This window comes from Gopherus evgoodei, chromosome 18, assembly GCF_007399415.2.
Source record: "Gopherus evgoodei ecotype Sinaloan lineage chromosome 18, rGopEvg1_v1.p, whole genome shotgun sequence".
Lineage (NCBI taxonomy): Eukaryota > Metazoa > Chordata > Testudines > Testudinidae > Gopherus > Gopherus evgoodei.
Window position 1 is genome coordinate 11,656,006 of NC_044339.1, and position 14,334 is coordinate 11,670,339.

General features: G+C 52.0%; 1 protein-coding gene across 6 annotated transcripts in view; it reads left to right on the top strand.

Annotated features, from left to right (window-relative positions):
* Positions 1-14,334, top strand: part of CASZ1 (castor zinc finger 1) — a 266,726-nt gene that overhangs the window by 186,760 nt on the left and 65,632 nt on the right. For all 6 annotated transcript variants that reach the window (XM_030537831.1, XM_030537834.1, XM_030537832.1 and 3 more), the window contains one exon: positions 11,040-11,588. In XM_030537831.1, the coding sequence (XP_030393691.1) occupies positions 11,040-11,588 (549 nt within the window). The remainder of the gene's footprint in view (positions 1-11,039; positions 11,589-14,334) is intronic.

Consider the following 14,334-nt stretch of genomic DNA (forward strand, 5'->3'; position numbering starts at 1 on the left):
GCTGACTGCTCTCACAACCAGCCCCTGCACTGGAGATTGGGTTTCCTCAGAGATGTTCCGTAAAAGCCCCTGCACTGTAGGGTTAGTTGGAAAGTGGCTGCAGGACAGAAAGGACTCTCAAGCCAGTTCTAAAACTGTTCGGACTTTCCCTCCTTTTATCATCATTTGTATTTGAGTAGCACCTAGAGGCCTTGACACTGGTGCTAGGTGCTGTCCGTACTGGTGCTAGGTGCTATTTGTCTCTGCCCCAAATAGCTCACAGTCTGAATAGACTCACTGGACTGAGGTTGGGAGGAGAAACAGAGGCACAGCATGGGGAAGTGGCTCCCCTCACCAAGTGTCCCACAGCAGGTCAGCAGCAGAGCAAGGGATAGAACTTTCATTGCCACTTCCCCCTCTCTTCCTTCTCCCTCTGCTCCTTTTCTTCTCTCAGTGAGTACCAGAGGTTAACTGCATGTTGTGAAAGGGTCCCTCTCGTGCCCTGGAAGCCCAGAGCTCCTGCAGTACATACCAGTGTAATGTGCGGGACAGAGGGGGAGAAGATGGGCAGGACAGTGTGGCAAGCCAGTATTTGGAGGTGAGCAGAGTAGTAACAGCTGACGCAGTGCCACGAAGCAAGACACAAATAATTCAGCAGACAGGACCAAACCACATGCCAGATTGGGCCAGTAACCTGCTCAGAGCAAGGTTCGGGCACGTTTTATTCTGAATTGGTGCTGAACGTTGTAATTAAATCATTTTCATCATCCTTTGAGCCGGTTGTTTGGGGAAAGGCTTGTGAAGAGCTAGTGCAACAGAAATGGACCAGTGCAATGAGAGGTGAAGGGGTCGGTGCAGTGTGAACGCGAAGCTCCGTGCTGTGTAAGGAGGCCAAGGCAGGGTGAGGACGCAGTGCAATGATGAGTGTTAGCAGGTGGGTCTGCTCTGCTGCATGTCAGCCAGGTCTCTGGTCTCCAAAGGACTTTGCGTTGCAGCTCGTTGCACCATGGCAGCAAGAGCTTCTGTGTCTTGATTGTTCTGGGGCCAGCTCCCAGTGTGAGGTCTGTGTTGCCTCTCTCTCCCTGGACAGTGATATATGGCATAAATTAGGCCTCTGAAGGGGGATACTGCATCCTTAAGAAGAAATATGTCCTCATTTTTCTTAAACACCGTTTGCACTGAGTGAAATGTTTAGAAGGGACGCTGAGGGATAACTTTATTTCTTACCAGGGAGTTCAGAGCCGTTCAGTTAAGCCCATAAAACACTGGGAGTAGGGAAGCTGACAGCCTGCCCATGCATTAGAAAAGCCATTACTCATCCAGGGGAAATTCACCCCACGCTGGGGCCTCACATTTACCAATGGGGCAGTTTGGGGGAAGATGCAGGGCCCTTACTCTTGGCTGCCCAAGGGTTCCCCAGGCTGATCAGGTGAGGGTAGGAAATAACTCCATTTCACAACAGCAGTCCTGCGCTTTGAACGTGCTGCCCATCTTGGGTTCTCACAATACTGCAGCTGATAGATAGAGCCATGTGGATAATTATCATCATCCTCATCCTATAAGTGAGGAAACAGAGTCACAGAGGGCTGAAGTGACCTGCCCAAAGTCACACAGTGAATGAGAGCCCAAGAGTCTTGACTTGCAGTCCCCCTGCTCAAATTACTAGGCCACAGTCCTTTCCAAAACAAGAAATAGAACCCAGGAGTCCTGGCTCCAAATTCCCTGTGTGAATCACTAGGCCATGTTCCCTTCCAGACCTAGAGGTGGAATCTAGTATGCCTGGCTTTGAGTCCTCTGCTCTAATCACTAGATCTTTCTTCCTTAAGAAAATTCATACTCCGCTGAACAATGAGGCAGAGGGTCTTGAAAGGGGGACGGAGGGCTGGGGGATCCCTGACTAGGCAGGTGTGTATGGTGGCAAGACCTGTTATAGATGTGGGAAGGGATTGGTCCTGGCTAGGATTCTTTCTCCAGTAGCTAGTGAACAGGACACCAGGCACCCAGGTAATGCAAGCTGACATGCCATCCCTGAGGCCCCCAAGTCCAAGGGCACAGGGCCACAGGTGCATGACTGGGAGGCACGCGAGGCATCAGCCAGGGAGAGGGCGGCGTTTTTATTTTTATTTTTTTTTATTTTGAAGGCCTGACGCCAAAAGATTTAATATTTGTTTGAAATGAGAAACGGCTCTCAAATGAATTTGGAGAGCCTGGGAATTAATGTAAACCCCCCCCCACGCCCCTGCTCGCCAGCCTCCCCCCCCCTTTCAATTTCTGAAGCCTGCTGATTTGAATATTTATAAATATCAGTAAATTATTTATTGTAGCAATCTGCTGTGCCATTTCACCAATCGCCGTTAACACTTTAGGGCTTGCTCTTCAGGAGAGCACGGCTGGAGAGAATGGGTACCTGGGTGCCAGGGCAGGGGAGTGCATGCCTGCAGCCAGGAGGGGAGGGCTCCCTCGTTGTGTGTAGCCAGAGGGCTGCATGGGTGGTTTGCTAATGGGGTTTGCCTGTGTGTGTCACATGGGACAGGGGAAGGTTGGAGGTTTTTGCAGAATGGGATAGGAACCCTTCTGTGTATTGCCAGGAAAGATGGAGAGGGTGTTGCTGGGACGATGGAGTTAGAGAAGGTGCGTGGCCTAGGGAGAGTCAGAGAGGGTGTGTTGGCAGGAGGGGAGGGCAGGAGCGAGTGTGTTAGCGAGAGGGGAGGGCTGGAGTGAGTGTGTTGGTGGGGAGAGCAGGAGGGAAGGTTTCCTGGCAGTGTATTTCCGGATGCAGTCCTGAGAGCTGTGCCCCGTGGCGGGGTGGGCACTTCCACTGGCAGCTCACAGCCTAGCACTCACCCTACTTGTTTCTAATTTCCACTATGTGTGGATGGGAAATTTGTCTAAGACCCCCAGTAATTAAGTTTCTCTAGTGAAAATACATCCAATTCATATCTGATGTGGCTGCTTTGGTGGGGACAAGGAGGGTTTGGGGGGTTGATCTGTTAATGAGTTGTATTGGCAGAAGGTCCTGTCAGAAGTCAGGAGGATCAGAGTGGTCAGGGCTGCTGGGGTGGTAAAAAAGTGGGACACCCCCCTCCCCAAAATGGCTTGCATAGAAAGTGCTCGCATGTTTGAGGGGAGCCCACTCTGTCTCTCCTTGTCGCTGGGCAAGGAGGGAAACTCCTCTCTCTCGGCCAGATTCTCTCTCACTCCTTCTTCTGTTTTCTGTGCCCATCCAGTGAATACCGGCTTCTGTGTAAGCGTGCCCAGGCAGTGCCACCTGCACATTGCCCCATCGCTGCCACCAGCCCACAACAGGTTAACTCGACAGTGCTGAAATGCCTATGGCTAAGCCAGGAGAGCAGTTTGTCTGCCCAGCCCTCTAGACTGTGCCCACGACCTTTCTCCCAGCCCTCTGCAGCTGGGTTGAGACAGGCTCTGGCAGCGGGGAGAGGCAGAAAGGGTCACTGTTGCAGGTTCTAGTGCAGGGCTGAGCAGTCAGTGCCTGGCAGGGGAAGGCAAGCAGCACAGGCCTGAGCTGGGCTGAGTGCAGGGAGGCACCTCTGGCAGGGCCTGGCGGTAGAGAGCTCCTCCTTCCTTAGCTCTTTGGGGGCTTTTTCCTGTTCACGTGGGGGAACACCGAGGTTGAGGGGAAGCAGGGAGTGCAGCTGGCCATGCTGTGGGGAGAGCTTTCCATTCTTTCTCTCTTCTCTCTCTCTCTTTCTCTAGCTGCCCTGTACAGGGCAGACCTGGAGCCCTTTCGGTCTGATTTCCACACTGTGGGCTTTCCGCGGCCTCACACACGCTCACGCAGGCGGGATCCATGCTAGCAGGGCAGAGGAGACTGTTAAAGAGCCATTGTGAACTCCCCAAGGTCAGGCAGAAGAGACAGCATCCACTAATCCAAGGTCATTTCCTAGGCTAAAAGCAATAAAATGTTTTATTGATAAACTGAAGAGGGGAAAATATACACACTAAATCCGCTCTCTCACATCCTGGGCCATGCACGGGCCGCAGCTGCCTCCACCATAGCCCTGCCCAGGATAATGCAGGAATTGTTGCCCTAACTGTCTGGCTGGTGTTAGCAGGGCACTCCTTTCGGGGAAGCACGCCATGCTGGCGTCCCAGTTGGTAATGACAGGGCACTGCTGTGAGGAAGCTCACCACTCCGGAGACCCAGTTGGCACTGGTAGGGCACTGCTGTGAAGAAGCATGCCATGCTGGAGACCCAACAGGGAACGGCTGTGAAGGTTTGGCTCTGTCTGAGGCAGCTCACAAGTGTGAAAGGCTCCAGCGTGCAGCATCCTCCGCTCTTGCTTGGCTCGCTGCCCTCCCTGCTCAGGGCTCCTTAGTGGTGTGGAATATCTCCATTCATGCTTGCACAACAGCCGTTAAAAAAGAAAAGGACTGCGCAGTGTCCCCCATCCCAAATAGCGCCATTAATAATTGATCGAATGAGAGCTCGCAGCTCCTGGAAAGCTGGCACTGGGGCCTCCCTCCTGAACGGAGCTGCTCAGCTGGGCTCAAAACTCTTCAATAAGAATATGAAAGCTCCATCTGTTCAACATACACGGCCCTCTGAAGTAACAATCCTCACAGTCCCTTCCCACTACCAGACCCCAGCTCCAAAGCCAGAGCCCCTTTCTATCCTCTTCCCCGAGCCAGGACGCCCTCCCCACAGCCAGGAACCTCTCCTCATCCCCTCCCAAAGCCAGAACCCCTTCCTCATCCCCTCCCCACAGCCAGAACCCCCATCACACAGCCAGGAATTGCTCCTCGTCCTCTCCCCGCAGACAGGAACCCTGTAATTCCCTCCACACAGCCCAGAACCCCTCCCTACAGCCAGCACATTCTCTTCATCCTCTCCCCACAGACAACCCCCTTCCCACAGCCAGGAACCCCATAATCCCCTCCCCACAGTCAGAACCCCCTCTTAATTCTCTCCCCACAGCCAGAACACCCTCCCCATAGCCAAGAATCCCGTCATCCCCTCCCCAAAGCCAGGACAAACTCCTCCTTCTCTCCCCCTAGCCAAAATCTCCTCCTCACACCTGGGATACTCTTGTCTTCCTAACCCCACAGCCAGGACCTCCTCCCTGTAGTTGTCCCCCCACAACCTACTTACCCCACAGCCAGAACTGCCATTCTCCTTTTGATCCCGTCCCTCCTCAGCCAGAGTCTTTTCCCACCCCGGTCCTTGCCCACAGAGCTGGAATTTCTCTCCCCAGCCACAATCCTTCCCTCTCAGTGGGGATTCCCCATTTCCCACCTCAGTCCTGCCCCTGACTCTCTGTATTCCTTATATGCATCCACACTCCCCCTCCCCATACAGACAGAGTGCCTCCTATCTACCCTGGTCCTTCTTTATAACACCTAGGCTCCCCTTTTCCCCTACCCCCAGACCAGGATCATAAGGGCTGGATTCGCCTCTCACTGACGCGGGAGTAACTCCACTGCACATAATGGGTTCAAAGCAGGGTGAGAGGGGACCCAGGAGTCCTGTTCTGAAGGAAGGCAGGAGGCGTGCAGAGAGAGGTCTGAGTGTGTGTAGTATGGCTGTACTGGGGCAGGTGGAAGGGAGGTAGAGACTCCATTGCAGCTCCTGTGGTAGAGGTAGCCTTTCTTGGAGCTCCCTTGCTATTCCCTTGGTTTTGCTCCCTTAGAACTCCCTGCACTGTTGTCCTTTCAGCCTGAAATTGTCCCGTCTCGGCGGATTATTTGGAACTCTGGCTGCCCTTTCAGAGTATGGGGTGAGGGAGTGTTTTCCCTTCCCTCCCCCATCTTGCTCTGGATTCATCTGGCTCCGGGAGCTCCAGCTGGCCGTCATTCAAAGCTGGGACTCAGCAAGGACCTGGTGCTCATCCTGGTGGAGGACATGGTGGGATGTGATCTGAAAAGAGTGTGGGTTTCGGTTAACAAAGGGTCCAGTCGTGAGAGGCAGGGTGGCCTTGGATGGGGACTTAGGAGATCTGTGTTCAGTTTATGGCTGTGCTACAAGCCTCCTGTGTGATTTTTAGGCCAGTCACTTAATCTCTCTGTGCCTCAGTTCCCATCTGTAGAACTTTGACACATCTGTTTCAATTGCAAGCTCCTCTGAGCAGGGACAGTGTCTTGCTTCATTTGTACAGCACCTAGCGCAGTGGGGCCCTGATCTCACTTGGGGCCTATAGGTGCTTCCAGAATACAAACAACAATAGTAGTACATCCTGGAGGCCAGACTCCACTGGCAGCAGAACTGAGCCAGCTCGGCAGGGTGAGGACCATTCAGGGACCTTGTGCTGGACTCAGTTGCTATGTGATGTTCACTACCTCAGAGGCAGGTTTCCAGCAGGGTCACCGCACAGGCAAGTGGCATTCTGCAAGGGCAGCTTTACCGCTGTGAGGTTACTCTTGGGGCTTCTTCCCTTTAGTCTTTCCTCCCACCTCTCCCTCTTCACTTTCCCTCCCTTCAAGTGAGGTGCAGCCCTCCGTGCTCTCAGACAGCAGCTCACAGCTTCCATCCGGGCCCCCCTTTCTCGCTCCCCCCAGGAGCGCGGGGCCCTCGCTGGCTAAGAGGGAACAGCTAGACTCTTGGGTGCAATGGCAGCAGGTTAGGGATAAAGGAGGATCCTGTTGGGGTGGGGGGGGTCAGTGAACTTGAGAGGGAGGTTCTACTCCATCTCCCCCGGGGCCCTGTGCTCCATCTGCACTCCGTGTTCTTCAGGCCTGTCGCCCTTTGTGCTGTAGGAGGTCTCAGGGCAGAGCAAGGGGTGGCTGCATCTCCTCCACCCCGGGGCCATGGTATACACTTGCGGCAGTATTGTTTTCAGAGGAAGTGCTCAGTGTAAATAGAGCATGTGGGAGAGTTTGTCCTGGGCAGAGATGAAAAGTTCCTGTGACAGGCTTGGGTTATAAATGGCTTCCTCAGATTGATGTGAAATCAAAACATTTCTGTTTGGGGGAAGAAAATAAAGGGGGATGTTTACTTAGCCAGGAATCTTTAAACAGTGCAATGGAGACGCAGGGTGGTGTGGGGTGTGGTGGGGGGGCAGAGTGTGCGGGGGGGGGGGAGAGGAGACTCTGCTTAGCTCCCAAAATCCACCCACCTACCCACCCCTTGTGCAGAGGAGACCAGTGAGGATCCCTTGCTCAGCAGCTCAGTTCCGCCCCCTCTGCCTGCATGAAGGAAGCAGAGTTCAGCATCAGTGGGTTGAAGGTCACCTAAGGCGTCTGTGCCTTTACAAGCCAATGACCTAGGGAGTGTACTCTCCTCCTGCACCCTTGACCCAGCCTGGGCAGAGGGGGAATCAGTTGTGCTTATAAAGGGCCCTTCCTCCAGGGTGGTTGAGCGGCAATTGAAGCCCACTATGTTACAGATAGGGAAACAGAGGCACAAAGCGGCAAAGTGACTTGCACAGGCTCACACAGTGAGTCAGCTACAGAGCTGGCAATAGAACCCAGGGGTCCTGATTCCCAGCTCCTGTGTTGACCATTAGACCACATATCCCCATCTTCTCCGGCTGACAATGGAGCCCAGAAGTTCTGACTCCCAGTCCCTTGCTCTGACCACTGCCACATGGAAGGGCACTGTGTGTAGGCATGGCATTTGAAAAAGTGCCCCTGCCTGGCCCCTGACAGCACATCGGAGCTCAAGGGTTTCTGACAACACTGCTGTGGTGGGTTTTGTGGGGTACTGAGGGCAATTACAGAGGTTCAGACTGTGCTCCAGTGCTGGGCCATGAAATCCAAGACACAGTCCCCACCATCAGAATAACAGGGTTCCTGGGAACCAGGGGAAGGCGAAAAGCCTGGCAGAAAGTGTGAGTGGAGCAGGGCAAAATAGTTGGTGGAGCAGACATGGGGGCAACATGATGGGAATTAAGGGGAGACGTGATCTGCAAGAGGACCCCACAGATACAGGGGGAGGAGAGAGAGAGAGCCGTTGGATGGCACAGAGCCACAGGGGATGATGAGGTGAGGCAGAGGCAGGGGGCGGGCAGAGGCTGGTGGGGTGGAGGCACAAGGGGTGAGATGGAGAGAGGCACAGCCAGGAAGGGAAGACGAGTTGCAGGCTCCCTCGAGCTGCGACATACGCAGCAAGTGCACCCTCGCGAACGTCTGTTCTCCTCTTCCTTTGAATAAATATTTATAGATTCATTTGTCGTCTGCTGCGCGCACTTGGTTGCTCACCTCCAGGCCAGAATAATGGGACCTGCCCTGACTGTAGGAAGGAGGGGGAGCGGCAGAGTGGGGAGAATCTCCTTCATCCTAAACCCTGGAAGTAAGGGCGTCTGATATTCTGCTGTCCCATTACCTACAGCTGTGAACTTATCTGGTCTCACTAGCCTCATGAGAACTTAGGTAGGCATGGCTAGAGAGAGTGGTGCTGGTAAGTCATAGATGACTGAGTGCCGAGTGCCTTGCCCCATGCCAGAGCACCTCATACTGCTGGAGATGCTGTCCTAACCACCTGCAGTCAATGAAGCTCCCCTGGCCCTTTTCCCAAGCATACGGGCTTAACCTCAGTGTCCTGACCTGATTCCAGTTGGAGTGATTAGCAGTTTCTGCTGCCTCCTTAGATTCCCTCTGCAGTTCCAATAGTGCATGGAATCCTTCTTCACTTCCTGTCCTAAATATGGATGGTGGACACATGGGTGGCTGTGTAGAAGTGCACAGGTGTATGTGGTTTTGCATCCTGTCAGTTTCGGCCTATGTTCATTTGGGGATGGTGTGTGTGTGGGGGGGTGTGTGAGTGTATACGGAGTAAGTGTGAGCAGGGTGTATAAGTTTATGGGTCTGTGGAGATGTGTATGCCTCTATGTGTGTATGCAGATGTGCATGTGTGTGTGACAGATGTGGGTATATTTATGAATGCATGTGTCTGCATTGGGGGAATTATACGTGTTTTGCTTGGGTCTGTGGGTGGGCTGTGTGCAGAAGGGGATGCACCATTATAAGGGCACAGTGTGCATTTGTGCCTCCCTGTGTGTGTGAGGGTGGGGGAGGCTGACACATGTTTGTCACGGAGTGGAGGTGTATTTTTCTTACAGTCCTTGACAGGAGATTGTGTCTGAAGCTGTCAGGAGTTTACGCTAAGCAGCCGCTCTCTGGCTCTCGGACAGAGTCTAAAGTTTCAGTCTGTTTGTATTGGGCTGTCATGTTATGGGATTAGGGGCTGTCACAATGGCTTCTGGGTGCATTGTAGGGGGTCTGATTAAGTGCTTCTGTGCAGCAGGATCTTCGGGGATGGCCATCAGAGTTATTGGGGGAGCCTCAGCAAGAGGCACTTTTGCATGGAAAGCACCAGTCCTCTGCGATGAGGAGGAGATGGCTTCCCTCTGCCTTGCCACTCTGATGGACATGAAGTCAAAGGGAGGGCCTGGAAATGCACTCACATCTATTGGCCTGCGTGAAACCCCAGGCTTATGTGGGCACCTAGCCATTTTGTGGGTGCCTTTCCCAGAGTCCCACATGGCTTAGGAGAGAAGTGGTTGAGTTCTAGTGAGAGGGTTGCCTGTGCTTTCTGGCCTCAGGAGCCCAAAGGAGACATCAGGTGAGTCTTTGTGTGACTCAGGGACAAGGGGCAAGGATGGAGAGTGTTCACACTGGCCTTTGCAGGGCTGGTTGTTACTAGAGAAGAGGGAGGAGCAGAGAGAATAAGCAGGATGAGAGAGTGAGTGTAGCTAGAGGGACAATAGGGGAAGATACAGGCCCAGAGTAGAGAGGACTCAGAGAGTGAGAGTGTGAATAGTGTGCAGCAGGCACAGCTGGAGAACGGGAGTAGCAAGAGCATCAGAGCACAAGGAGGGTGAAGAGGATTAAGGGGATGGCAAGAGCACTGCAAGCGTGCAGAGGCCACGACAAGGTGTGGCGAGATAGCAGCTGGGGTGCAGAAAGTGAGGGCGTGGGTGACACTGTGTCTGGTTTTGAGGACAAGTGTGTGACCGCAGGGGTAGAGCGAAGGCTGCACGCTCCTTTCCTGCCTTTGGAGCTTTAACCCTTTCTTAGCCTGGTCACTCTTAAAGGCACTCAAAAACAACAACCACGCAGCCCTGATGTTCTCTTTGTGCAGTTTGCTGCTTTTAATTGGATTAAATCTTGTTAATAGTTGTTAATTATACAAATGACTTTGTGGTAGGGACTGATGAGTTCAAGACATTCCCTCACCTTGAAGTTAAGGTCCTTCCTCCCTTCTTTCCTCTCTATTTCCACCTTGACTAGCTGTCACATATGAGTAAACTACACTAAAATGACAAACCCCAACTAAGATTGTGCAGAGAAGCATAAGGACGGAATTTCCTATGTGTGTGTATGAGGTGGAGAAGGGGTGATATTGACTGATACTAAACCCCAGTACTGTTCCCCCTTCTTTCCCCTCCCATCTGATTTTCCCGCCTTAGGATACCAATAAATTGCACTGAGGCCAATGGGGGAGTTGCTTGCATTCCCTGGGGCTAGAATTTGGAGCCCCATCTTTCCTACAGACACCTTTTATGTAACTCTATTGGCTTCAGTGCAGTTGTGACTGTGCCATCTTGGCCAATGCACCAGCCATTGAACTTGGGGACCTCCAGAGCTAGAAGCCTGAGTAGCTACAACTTAAGAGAAAGAATCAAGGCTCCCTAGGTAGGGCTGCATCCAACTTGTATCCTCTGTGGCTCAGACACACAGGGGGATCTGTAAACACACTCACCAGTGGGTTACACAGTTATACCTGAGGTGAATTTTGTCTGCGACATTCAGGGACTCTTTCGGCCAGATTCAGTCCTGGCGTAAATGGCTGCATGCTGAAGTCAGTGGCATTACACGCACTTAGATCAGGACTGAATACGGCCTGATGTGTTTTAAAGGAGGCCTCTCTCTGTGGTGTTGCTGAAAGACTGTGGGTGAACTCCACGTTACACTTCCTGAGACTCAGGTCCTCCGCAAGGCATTGGGAGTTCATGGCAGTTCCTTCTTTCAGAGGGTAAACACTGTCTGTCTGTGTTTTAAGGCAGCTGGGTGGGGTCAGATGTTTGTAGATGGGCTTTAAGTTTCTGAATGGCAGAGCTTTCCCTCTAATGTGGTGTATTTCTCCCTCTGTCTCTTTCCAGCTGAAAGAAGTATATGCACTGACGCAACCTCAGGAAAATCCAAGATGGCTGCCAAGCGCAAAGGCGGCCTGAAGCTAAATGCGATCTGTGCCAAGCTCAGCCGCCAGGTGGTCTTCGATCATGGGGGATCGGAACAGGTGCAGTTGGACAAGGGTCCCCAGAGGGAAAGCGGCAACAAGGAACCGCCCCAGCCTGAGACCAAGGACCTGGGGGCCAAATTTTCTGATGGACTTAACCGTGTTCAGAAGATAGAAGAGGACAAGCGGAGGGAAGTGATTGAGAAGTGGGTGAATGGGGAGTACAATGACGAGACCCTGCTGGGCCGAGCAGAGGGCAAGGAATGTAAGGCCACCGAGAGCGTGGAGGTGCCTCCCGAAGGGGTTTACATGGTACAGCCCAAGGGCTGCAGCGATGAAGAAGATAATGGGGACGAGGCAGACGGCAGCTTCCCGAACGACAGGGATTCGGATGGGCCTAGCTCCAAGGATGAAAGTTACCGACCTTCCAGCGGCCAGACGGTCTCCAAGCTGTCTGGAGGAGCTGCCTCAGGTAAATCATTGCCCCATCTACCATCCCGCACAATGGAGTCCCGAGACCAGCATTTTAGGCAGGGTAGTGTGAGTGACCTCAGTTGCCCTATGTCCATTGGGTAAGCTTGACTATCGGAGCAAAGGAGTGAGCGGCATTTTCAGAGCCCCTAAGTTCTCTACTGCAGTGGGCGGGCTGCTCTGTGATTTACAGCTGGAAGGTGCCCTTGAAGTCCCACTGCCTTGGAACCCCTTCTGGGGATTCCTTCATCTGGGTAGATCCCAAATCCCACCACTGGATTCCTTCAATGAGTGGATCCCAGATCCCACCCCTAGATTCCTTTATCTGGGTGGTTCCCAGATTTCTTTATCTAAGTGGCTCCCACCCCACTGACCCCTTTATGTGGTTGAATCCATCCCCCGCCCCACAGATCCGTGTATATAATTTAGGTGAAGATAAAGGCATTTGGCACTACATTTCATGTTCAGGTTTCCCAGTGGAGGACAGGACCCAAGCTGCTCTCCTAGCCGAACCTCCAGTAGACTGCCAGTGTATTTATACACACACTTGCCTGTTCGCTCCCCAGTATATGGCAGGCAGGTTTGTGTAAGGAATATGGATGGTTAGACCACAGGCTTGGATAAACAGAAAGGCTGTGCTCTGTGCGTGCGTGCGTGCGTGCGTGCGTGCTGCCTTCAGGATATTTGTGTCTGTTGCAAGTAAGTTCATGTGCACATACATGTTTGTTGCATGTGTTCACATTTATGTAGATGTAGTATGTCTGTGTTTGTGTGTGAATGCTGCACACGTTTTTGTGTGTGTGCATGTAGGTTGCATGTGTCCATGCAAGTGTTTGGCTGCTGTGCGTGTTTATTTATGCCCATGTGTGCAGATTGAAGGCAACAGCTCTGGGTGTAACTTGCAAGCTATTGTTATTTCTTCTTATCTAAGGTGAGCCTTGAAAAGAGTCCAGGTGAATGAAGGAGCTGCAGTGTGGGCAGATTAGCATGGAGATTAGAACTGAGTGTAAGGCTGTGCCTACACTGCCACTTTCAGCACTAAAACTTTAGTCATTCCGGGGTGTGAAAAACACAGCCCTGAGTGACAAAAATTTTAGCGCTGAAAAGCACCAGTATAGACAGCACTTTATCGCTGGGTGCTGGATAAAGCTACCACCTCTCATTCGGGGTGGGTCTTTTTATCACTGAGAGAGCTCTCCCCTGGCGATAAAGCGTGTCTATACTGCCCATGTCACAGCGCTGCCGCAGTCGTGCTGTAACGTGGGCAGTGTAGACATACCCTCAGAGAGGACTCCCTACCCTCTCCTTCAGAGGAGCAACACTGCCACTGGCCCAGTGACAAACACCTCCAACTTGGACACCACAATCTTCCACTGCTTTGTTTAGTTCTGTGAAGAAACCTGATTTCTCCTGACAGAGAAAACTTCCTTTCGTTCTTCCTGTGATTGACTGATTTATTATTGTCAACATCCCCTCTATTGATATTAAACCCAGCCACATAGCAGACACACTGTACATCCAGGTTCTTTCCTCAGTTCCAAGGTTATCCTAGCCAGACAGGCTGAAGGGAGTTTGAGGTTTACCCCCGGAGTGGTGATGCCATCTTACTCCAGTCCTTTGTAAGGTGCTTTGTGGAAAGCTCTGTCCTGCTCTTTATACCCTGTTAGGGTGACCAGATAGCAAGTGTTAAAAATTGGGACAGGAGTGGAGGGTAATAGGCACCTGTATAAGACAAAGCCTTGAATATCGGGACTGTCCCTATAAAATTGGGACATCTGGTCACCCTGTACTCTGTGGTAACACTCGCTGCAGTCAGGGACCTATACTCATGACTCAGAGAATTGATGAATTCCCAAGCCCTCGGGCTCTCTTGTCTGCCCCTTACTCCCCAGCACACCAGTGCCTGAATTCTGATTGGTGCATTACCCCTTCTAGGGGTGTTTCCCCCTCGTGGTTACGTGCAATTTTAGAATTTTAGTTTACTCCTGATGCAGAGAAATTCAGGGTCAGATTTGGCTCAGGCTGAATTTATCAAGAGGCACTGGTGGCCTGTATGTGTGTGCTGGGGGGAAGCCCAGGATGAATTATTTCATTCCTGGAGTGGCCAATGTCTCCAGATCAATATCCAGGGCCATTTAAGTACCAAGTGTGGATGGAAGCTCAAAACTGACTTAATTCCCCAGTGTAGAGTTGGCCCCTCCTGCTGAGATCTAGATCTGTCACACACTTGGGTTGAATCTCTTGATAGAAAGATCACACCTCCCCCGTCTGAGCATTTTGCAAATCTATCAAACTTTCCCTCTTTTGTGTGTGCATGTGTTTTCCTCCTCCTGCTAATAATCAGCCGAAGCTCATCTCCGTCTGTCCGTTCCCCTTCTGGAGAGGCACATTCTCTAGTCTTTGCTAGTTCAGTGGCAGCGCACATAATTATGCATATAAGATATAAACAGAGCTGTTTAATTATCCTTCGCCACATCAGTGACAGAGTAATTAACAAACATTGCAAGATCAATGAGGAAAAGTGTGACCTTCAGTTTCCTTTGATAGGAAAGCCCTTGTCGTTCCCAGACACAAGGTGATTGCGCCTGGACTCCGTTTGTAGTTTGGTTTAATTCCCCTTCATTGGCCCTTCCCCCCACTGTTTGCAGCTCAGATTTGCAAAAAAGCCAAAGAGGGTGGGGGAAAGGGAGAAAATAGAAGTATGTGGCCAACCTGTGGTAACTAAAGAGGAGCTAGTGGTAAGAGGA